This window comes from Mytilus trossulus, chromosome 2, assembly GCF_036588685.1.
Source record: "Mytilus trossulus isolate FHL-02 chromosome 2, PNRI_Mtr1.1.1.hap1, whole genome shotgun sequence".
NCBI classification, from domain to species: Eukaryota; Metazoa; Mollusca; class Bivalvia; order Mytilida; family Mytilidae; genus Mytilus; species Mytilus trossulus.
Genome location: NC_086374.1, coordinates 43293320 through 43304198, shown reverse-complemented (window position 1 = coordinate 43304198; position 10879 = coordinate 43293320). Strand labels below are relative to the sequence as shown.

General features: G+C 31.0%; 1 protein-coding gene and 1 long non-coding RNA gene across 2 annotated transcripts in view; both read left to right on the top strand.

The window, feature by feature from the left end:
• The first annotated feature begins 3664 nt into the window (after nt 1-3664).
• Nucleotides 3665-7434, top strand: LOC134707308 (uncharacterized). The gene is made up of 3 exons (XR_010105696.1): nt 3665-3832; nt 5967-6023; nt 7364-7434. It is a non-coding gene; the product is annotated as an uncharacterized LOC134707308 (long non-coding RNA).
• Nucleotides 7435-7691: 257 nt separating this feature from the next.
• LOC134705784 (neurogenic locus notch homolog protein 1-like) overlaps nt 7692-10879 on the top strand; it is a 47639-nt gene continuing 44451 nt past the window's right edge. The window contains exons 1-2 of the mRNA XM_063564500.1: nt 7692-7695; nt 10378-10464. Of these exons, the coding sequence (XP_063420570.1) occupies nt 7692-7695; nt 10378-10464 (91 nt within the window). The remainder of the gene's footprint in view (nt 7696-10377; nt 10465-10879) is intronic.

Below are 10879 nucleotides of genomic sequence, written 5' to 3'. Positions count from 1 at the left end.
CTGATAAAATGCTTGGTTTAAATTTTTTTAAATTTTTATATTTTTGTCAGATGGTCAAAGAAAATATATATACAAAATTTTATGAGAATTAAACGAGCCAAATTAATTTAAGTCGAGGTGTTGGGTACCACCTAACAAAAGGTCTCACACTGCTGTTGTCTGTGTTGTTTTATACAGGCAGAAAGCTATTCCACAAATTCACGTTTGTAATTATTTTTCATTTTTTTTAAAGAAAAAATCAACTGTCAAATGATATTAGAATGAAATTTCTATTTATGCGCTGCTTAACTGATTGAGCATATTATTCTTAAATATTTGTAAAGTTTATAATAGTTTTGAAAAATAAGTATGTACATATCAATGGATAATTTACGTGTTAAATAGTAAGATGAATGACTTTTCACCGTTTATCAGATTAGAATTGTTAGAAATAAAGATTTTTGTCACGGAAGAATTTCACAATCCTTTTCATTGGTTCGATTTTTTAAGTAGTTTCTTTCTCTATTATAGTTATTTCACAGAAATCAATAGATAATTTTACTTCCTTTTGAAGTCCACTTCAACGTATAAACTTATTTGAACATTCGTTGATGATTGACCTGGTCATAAACAAAAGTTTCAGGTCTTTCTTTTAACGTCATGATGCGATGACTTGGGCTAGTTTTTACATTGATTGGCCTTGATGAGTCAAAACATTTCTTTCCTTAAAATTATACTATTTACACTAATTATTGTGTTCTTTTTTAATAACACCAATTTAAAATATCAAAGTCACACAAACAAATGAACTGGACAAAACATTTGCTTTCGCAAATTTTCAAATCTTACATTGGTGGGTTATTTAGACGATTATTTATACAGAATGTATTTTCAGCCTAGTATCACCATTACTGGTGATTCGATGGAAGGAATCTGTCGTAAAGTTGTCACTGCTTCAGACGTACTTATATATACATATTTATATAAACGTCTAAATAGTGTACACAACAACACCAATAACAAAAAAAGAAACTATAAATGTTATTATTTATAAATATTTCGGATAACAGATATCCTTCATCGGCATATATGATTGCTCGAAGCAAATTTACAGATCTAAAATTGTTGGGTTGATGTTTAGACGAGTTGTATATATATACATACATAGAGGATGCACTATGTAAATACCGCTGTTTCTCAAACCATGCCTCTTTTTGGGAGATATATGATATTGATAGATTTATAAATTTGTTAACGTACTGGTTCCCCGTTATGATCTATGTAAGTCATCTCATAGAGACATAACTTGGTAATGTTACCAGTATCGAATAACAGGGTAGCGCCTAGAATCTAAGTCCAATAGTGGAAGTAGGGTAGTTTGGTATTTTAGTATATTAAGTTTAAACTCTTATATTTTCAGGGCATACAAATGTTGAAAATATGCCGCATAGCCCTTTAACAATAGTAGTGCATTTAATTTTTCACGAAACTTAATAGTAAAGTGGCACAGATTTAGCCGCAAAGGGAGTTCCTATTGGAAATTGCATTGTCTATATTTCCAGAATTGAAACCTAAAGACAATTTAGTTTCTTAGTATCTAAGGCAAACTGACCACATGAATCTTCTATTTAGCCGATGATTCATACTAAACTGTTTAGTCTAAAATAAGATAACTCTTTTTACCTTGTCCATGTTGATCGGAGCTGTTTCACACAAACAAATATTATGCATACAAAAAATAGTGGGTTATGTTGTGAATTACCCCCATCAACTTAAAGTTTTTCCGATGATTGAAATGTAAATATGTATTTGTTTTTATTAATAAAATATATAAACATTGATTACAAATTAAAAACAAATTGCTTTAAAGTTTTGTTAAAAAAAGCTTCATACTTTTTGTTTCACAATGTGTGACAATTGATTCTTAAAATCTCCACTAAAAGGCCTCTGACAGACTTTGTGCGCGTAAAACTATTGTTTTCGATTGGCGATAAAAGTGTAATTGATTCTGAAATAAAGTTTTAAAAAAGAATGTAGCAAACAAGTCAATGAACGTCATGATACTGTTTAAACTTTTTATAAGACATCGGCTGCAGATAAAGATTGATTGGTGTTTGTTTAAAACCTCATCTTCAAACACAAGATACATTGCTGCGACCAATGCGATAAAAGAGTACATAAGTATAAACACTTACTTAAAATCGTCATTGAACTTCAGTCCTCTGAAAATTATAAGACCCAGTCATTTAATATCATTATGTCTTCATTAATCAACAAAGTACTATATAGATATAGGAAGATGTGGTGTGAGTGCCAATGAGACAACTCTCCATCCAAATAACAATTTAAAAATTAAACCATTATAGGTTAAAGTACGGCCTTCAACACGGAGCCTTGGCTCACACCGAACAACAAGCTATAAAGGGCCCCAAAATTACTAGTGTAAAACCATTCAAACGGGAAAACCAACGGTCTAATCTATATAAACAAAACGAGAAACGAGAAACACGTAAATATTACATAAACAAACGACAACTACTGTACATCAGATTCCTGACTTAGGACAGGTGCAAACATTTGCAGCGGGATTAAACGTTTTAATGGGCCCAAACCTTCTCCCTTTTTCTGAAACAATAGCATAACATCACAACATATAAAAACATACGATAAAATATCAATTAGCAGACTTAACTCAATCAAAAAACGTATGATTACACAAAGAACGAATAAATTTGATCTGCGATATCTGAATACAAATGCACAGTTAATTAAATATTAGAGACAAACAGTCATGACCAAAAGGCTATCAAACAAATTCAAACACACTGAGAAATATTTAACCAATCAATGTTCACTTTAGAAAAAAAACCGGCTTTTTATAATCTTGAAGTTTATACAAATGTTGTAAGAATAAGTGAAAAATTGAAGATATTACAAATAATCAAAGCTGGTATACAGCCAAGATCCATATAAATAAAAAATGACAAAAAAGCATTATAAACAGTATCAACAGGTCGAATTAACAAGAAAATACGATTTGAGAGTACTCGCAGTTACTGACAGCTAGTTAAAAGCCAAAACCAATTAATAGTAAAAAATCATGCATCAGAGACTAAAATCGACTAAAACACATCACAGGGATTTAGTATTTTAACGTCATTAATAGTCAGAGAAGACATGACTTGTGCAATGCCAAAAATAAATGTATCGACAGGTAGTAGTATAGTGAAGAGCGACTTCTATAGAAATAAAAGTTAACGTGGCTGTGTCCCCTATACATCTCGCCTCAAAAGATAATGAAATTTAGTTATGTTTTAATTTGCTAATGACAAAATCAATATTAGTGCCAATGTGAACTATATTCAGAGATCTAATTACAATATTGGTACGATAACCCTTACTTATAAGTTTGTTTAAAGGTTCGATGAGTTTACTATGTATACATGGTAAAGGAATTTTGATTTGGTGGCAGTGGTGGAAGTTTTTTGAGGGATGAGGGGGAATTGGTTTTAGTTTTTCAACTGTTAGTTTTTGTTTTTGTTTCATTCCTGAGAGATTCTATTTCGTCTGAATACGAACTTTAACCTCAGTCTTATTTGACGTCGGTTCACCAATAGCAAATATCACAGCACATATCTGTCACCAGACAACAATGACTGGAAATATAAAAGATTAGATTGTAAGATAATGGTTTCCCCAAACTTTAAGCCCTTTTAAAGTGCTTAGTGTAAACACTTATTAGACCTCCGGTCTGAATCAATACTATTTCAGTTAACAAAAGTATGGCGAAGATATCGCAGAGTTGGCTTCAGGGAATAATATTTCTTTCTTCTTTTCATCTTTTGGTATGCGGGTGAGTACAATATGTTTTTGCTTTGTAATTTTTCAATAATTATTTTGTATTTTCATGGTAGTTGACTGTTTGCTCAAAATGGAAAAAAAGGTTAAATAGTTTTACGTTGAAGAAAAAAAAGAATATTCTTCATTTGATTTTTCAATTTATCTGTAACCGGTTGCCAAATTGTAATTTGTTGCCTGCAATCAAGGTCTACTTGTCATGCTTCGTTTTGTCATCCTTTAATTTCCAAGAATAGTAAATAAGCGATGAAGGAAATTTCAAAAATATTTGGATGTGGCTTGGACATGCTGAACTAATATTAATGAAAAAAATAATATTTTCATTTTATTATTTAGTATTTACTACGAAAGCATTATTATTGACAATGATTTATATTCAATGTTTAATCTCTTGTATCATCAAACGTTCGATTGCTTGTCCTTCCTTGTACTGTTTTAAATTATGCCCCCATGTTTGGTCATTTTCTGTATGGTTTGATGAGGAACATATAACACAATTAAAAAAGTGATTTACTAAGACTAACATAAAAAGTATATATTGGCGCAATTTATCGGATATTCTTATGACATTATTATGTTTCAACCGAAACAATCTAGTAATATCAACCCAGTTTTCTGTTGTTTCTTTTGTTATGAGGGGGAGTGTTACATTGCTTATATATATTAGTTTATATGCTTCTATGTTGCGTATTTTGTAGTATTGTTTGTCTTTTTTTTTCTATTTAAGCAATTGTCATTGTCTTCTTATATCAATATTCACTAAACGAAAAAGTATCATATATGGCACAAAGTTATTAAAAAAATTATCAATCAAATAAGGTTTGAAGTAATAAACAACTTCAAAACGGCAACCATACCATTGAAAACAATTACGACAAAATGAATAATGTACACAGGAAATATTTCTATGCCGTATCTACGATAGTAGATGGGCATTATATTTTCTGGCATATGCGTCCGTTTGTCCGTCTGTCCTGCTTCAGGTTAAAGTTTTTGGTCGAGGTAGTTTTTGAGGAAGTTCAAGTTAAATCAACTTGAAACATAGTACACATGTTCTCTATGATATGATCTTTCTAATTTTAAATTTAACTCATATTAGAATTTTCACTCCATTGTCACGGTAAAATGACAAAAATGATAGTGGGGATGGGGCATCCGTGTACTAGGGACAAATTCTTGTTGAATATATACTATTTTTTGGCAAAGTATAAACAAATTTTATGATTTTTTATTTAGACTCTAATACCACCTTAAGCCTCAGAAACGATTTCGTACAGTTTAAAAGTTTTAACTTTTTCTTTCGATATATTTTTCATTTGTATTGAAGAGTTATGAATCGTACGCAAACATGTTAAGATTTTTTTCAACACCAACAAACAAATCAAGGACATTGATTCATTACGTATTCAATGGTGAAGATGATTGACAAAATAAACATCGCTCAAATGGGAAATATCATCTGGTGATACACTATATTACATTTTATAGTGGTATAGCCAATACAAAAAATAAAAACCGAAATTTTGTGACGGTTGAATATGTTATATTTTGCTAAATAGAGTAATACATCAATACGTACGTATGCTGTGTATTCGTCGTTAGTCATTAGGGACATGTTGGCTAATTTTGGTTTTAAATTCGTCGAATTCTATTGATATTGACAATGATCATACCTTTTAAAATTCTAATAATGGGTCGGAAAATAACATGTTACAAAGAAAAATCCTAGGAAACAATGATGTCATACTAAACAAATGTTTGTGTGGTACTAATGTTGTGCTTTTATGCACTGGTTCATCACTGAGTCATTAGTTCGTTAAGTATTGTCCTGAATGACAATTTATGGCAATTATAAAAGAAAGGACGTTTTCATACGTTTACATAATCAATAAAATATATTCTTTCACGGTCTACTACATCACATTTTTTACAATTTATATTGATTTCTGAAAAACAATGACCAAAATTGTGCACAATATATGTTGGATGAATGTCAATTATATGCAAAAAGTGATGCCATGGTTAAGGTTAATATGTTCGTTACAGTTTAGTACATTGATTCTAAAGGTTTTTAATAATTAAGGAAAGATAGTGCTGTCATGCTTTTATTATACGTTTGTACTTTATAGAAACTTTTGCAAAAGACAAATGAAATACCAGTTCGACACCTGTTCTGGTGGTTCCGGGTATGTATTTTGATATTGTACAAAAATGAATGTAAATCAAGACATTTTTACTATAACGATTACGATATCTGTTTCGAAATATTTTTTTAATGTAGATGCCAGCGGGCAACTCCAAAATTTAAATTTCTGGTGTGAACAGATTTTTTGCGTTCTTTTACTGGTATTTAACATAATGAATAGATCTTTTAATGTATTAAAAATCAATTAAATGATATCAGCTGTGAATGCCATACGAACTGGATCGCAAACTTACAAATACAATAGTTAAGATCCACAAAACTCCTACGACATATACTCGATGGCCAAATCTATATTAGTTCGACGGAATTTAACAAAGACGTTTAAATACATTGGGGTATACCAACACAATATACTGACCGTGGCACGTAAACAGATGTCGAGTATCACTGCAATATTCTTGACAAAAGATTATCACATCAGCGTAAAAACTAAATAATTGGTACGACTAGAAACTTATAATTATCAAAAGATAATTGTGTATCTCAAAATTGATTATGTTGCATAACAAAGAAATTAGAAATAATAAAGAGGGAATGACTTCTAAGTATCACAAATGTGAAAAGGGCGTAAGTGGTCGAGAAAAAATAGAAACATCTATACTTTCATCATTTACAGCATATGTGCAATATCATTAAGTTCTTCAATTCTGGAGAATGCATAACATTCTTTCAGACTTTGTCGAGCATTAATAACGACAAAGGATGTCGATGCAGTTTGAATTACACCACAGTCTCTCGGTTATTACCCAATCCGATAGTTATATAATGTATTATAAGACAAGAACACCAGCAGCTGCCACATGTAACAAAAACAATACGGGTATCCATCTATGATTCAGAATCAGTACATGCACATCAAAATAAAAAGTAAAATAATAGTGTGTTTATATATTTTTCAACATGTTCAACATTTTAACATTAAGATCTTTAACATGGAGTAAAACTTTGTTTATCTCACTACAAGACGGCCTGTAGCAATGAGATAAGCGAAATTATATTTACAGATAGTACACCATAGTTAAATGTAGTCATCTCTTTATATAGTTCCTCAGGAAATCACCGGACCATCATAGTTGCTACTGCTTGCATGACTACAAATTGAATAGATCTGTATGATAAAAAGTTTTAAGTTTAATGGGACGTATGAAAATATCAGATATCCAATTTAAGACTTTAAATGAAACAATCCCTCACTTTGATGTGCTTTGTTGCTGCATTGAACGTCCATATATACACAAAGCAAGTTCTAATCGGATACAAGAATAAAACTATCGCATGTAAACTTACAACTAACATATTGCAATATTTGAATGTCTGCAGATGTACAGCTTCAAAAGATTATACAGAGGTATACTGCTGCCCTGGATGGAAGGGATATACATGCGATGTTCGTAAGTTTATACACATTATAAATAAAAAGAAAGCCCATATGAAAACTCTCTATCCAAGTCATAAGATATGACAAGTTAAAAATTATTGGTCAAAGTATGGCCTTCAACCAGGCACCTTGGCTCAAATAGCAATTCAAAATAATGACTAGTGTAATCAATTCAAACAGGTATTTTTTTTTAATTGAATGAATCTATAATTAGTATTTATGTTCCGGATCATATGAGTATTTGGACCATACGCGAATGGTCATGACCGTATGGGTAAAAAGAATACTCATTTGATCCGACCATACGCGTATGGTCGGGGTAATTAACAAATTTACAGTTAAGACTTATCTCTTCCTAAGGTATGATCTTCTTGTTGTCACGTCTTTTAGATAAGATATTAAGTCATTTAATGATATCAACATAATTACCGTCTCCACCGAGTGGAAATAAATGTCATCCTACGCATTAATACAAGAATACAATAAGCGATGAAAACTAACTATGGTATCAATATATAATGTTTATGTAGCATTTGAAGTATAAACTCTATTGTTTTATAATAACGGTTGTAATGCATATTTGAAAAAAGCATACCTATCTGGTCCAAATACACAGATGGTCCGGCCCGTTAATAACCAAACGAATATATACCCATATGGTCGGACCATTTGAGTATACGCATATGGTCCAAATACTCATACGGTCCGAATTATGTATATTACGGTGTAATACAGGGTTGTTCTAACCAAATGAAAAGGTGAAATAGTTGTTTATAGCGGAATTATATTGGTTAAATATTAATTTTGGCTTTTTTTTGGTTTTGTATGTGCGCGTCACTAGATGATTCTTTTTAATGAAACGCTCGTCTGGCGTCTTAAATTATAATCCTGGTATATGCGATTATATTTTGGAACAAAAATGTGCAGGAATATAATTTTTGTAAAATAAAAATCATACATGTAATTTTTTTTCAATATATTTGAATGTTTTTTGTACTGTTTTTTTAATAAATTTCTACTGGAAAAAAATCTCAATACGATGACCGCATAAGATTTTCATTGCATATCATATATTTGACATATAAGTATGTTAGTAAAAATGCGAACATTTAAACAAATTCACTAATTAGCGCTCATGATCCGAACACAACAATGTTTTTACGTTATTGTCAAATAAAATGTACATTTAACTCGGTTGTAGGAATTTGCACTGAATATCACAAACTTACAAAATAAATATGTGGTATGATTACCAATGAGCAAACTCTCCAAAAGACACCAAATGTCCCAGAAATAAAAGTTATTGGTCACCATACGGTCTTCAACAATAAGCAAAGCCCATATCACATAGTCATCTGTAAAAGATCCCGAAATCACCAATGCAAAAAAATTCAAACGAGAAATATAACGGCCTAATTAATGTACAAAAATGAACGAAATAGAAATATGTAACACAGCATTAAACGAAAACCACCTAATTACAGGCTCCTGATTTGGGACAGGAGTTTATTTTATTTGTTATAACGTAGTTTAATGAAGGTCAATATTATAAAATTACTGTCTTTTGATGAGGTACATGTGTGGTTTTATTGTCATTTGCAAAACTGATATCACTGAGTTCAACGGCCGAAGTGAATGTGAATATGTTTTTCAAATTTCAATTCAACCACATATTTACCGAAACAAAAGACAGTAATTGTTTTCTTCCATGTTGCGAGAGAGAGGTTTATAAAATATAACAGTAATTTACAAAAACCAACTAGACGTCACACATTGTATCGTTATTTTACACGTAAAAGCACGCGACGTTTTGCACGGTGTATATTACTTTTCCACAGGTGAATATGCTTTATTGTACAAAATCAAATTCGTATAGAAAAACCTACTAAGGTCTATCAATATGGAAAAGTGACCCTTATTTTTTAGATGTTTAATCATAATACTCATTTAACAAAAATATTTTGCCTAGTATGTCTGTTTTGTTCACGCATCGTTTTAAATATAATTCGATTTGATGCGACTGTTATACAAGTGAGAGGGAAAGCGCTATAAAACCAGATCCAATCCACTTTTTTCTTCATTTAAAAATGCCTGTATCAAGGCAGGCATATGACAGTTGTTGTCCATTCGTTTGATGTGTTTTATAATTTGATTTTGCATTTGAGTATGGACTTTCTGTAGCTTTCAACATGTTTTTTTTTTATGTATGAAACAGTTGACAAAACAACACAGCTTAATTATCCAAATTTGCATAATTTAGATCTAGCATAAAGGTGTTGATATATAACTTTACAATCAATGAAAGGCAAAATCAAGGGTTTTCTGATTCTTTTCCTTTAAATAGCATTTTTCATGATTCGGAGGACAAGGTGATATTTCAACATTAAGGATACAAAAACATTTGTTAAATTTTAATGAAAAAGTACATTTATCGTTCTTTTGAAATACATAATTTTTCCTTGGATATATATACAACAGTCCATGGACAAATTATGGAGTCGATGGAAGCGTCTAACGTACAATATTTTCCTGTGTTATTGGTGACCTGGAATTTGTTATACACACTCTTTACGAAATGTTTTAACAAAGGAACATATAAAGACAACAGTAGTATACCTCTGTCCGAAAGTTATAATCAATTCCGGGTGACAAACTAAAACCAAGGGGCGATCACTGTACTGGTACTGGGTTCTCAAGGACAAAGGATTGTTCTATCTATCAAGTGATTAAAGATACATCTTTCAAACTTATGAACATCCATGTTTTTAGATATCAAAGCCAAAGTCAATGAGCATCTACCCACTATAGAGACGGTGTAAATCAGAAGTGGGTTACAAAAAAAATCAAGGTTCCGTTAAAATCTAACTATCTCTCCTAATCCAACTATATGAAAAAAAAATGTTTTTATTCTTAACAATCGTTTTATATTGACATTTTTTTTAATGTTATATTTCAGCCGTTTGTAAATATTGTGGTGAGACCTGCCTTGGTCCTGGTCATTGTGGCTGTTCAAACAGAACTGTAGGAGGAGTCTGTCCTAATTGTAAGCTAAGACTTTGTTCCAATTATAATGGCTTATTTATTTTTTAATAAAGTAAAGCAACAAGCTTAACTGAAAAAAAAGAAGTTCGGTTAAGAGTGTTTTTCTTATAATCTCAAATCAATCCTAATTCTATCTTACTTTTGAATTATAGTTTTTTATATGTGACGTCATGCTGTTTCTAACCATAAATTCAAATGTGGCGTAATGTTTGTGCCTTTTCGCCATCGTATGTGACGTCATTTTAAAATTTATGATTTACTGCGTTTAGGCCTGAACTGAGTCGGGTGTGTCTATTATGTGTTGGGCTTAGCATTATGTATTCGGGTTTAGTTTTCAGTAATTAGTTAATACTTCAGTTTCATTATGTATATCTCTTTCATATTCATTTGATAACATTTACTGTTTACAATAGCAT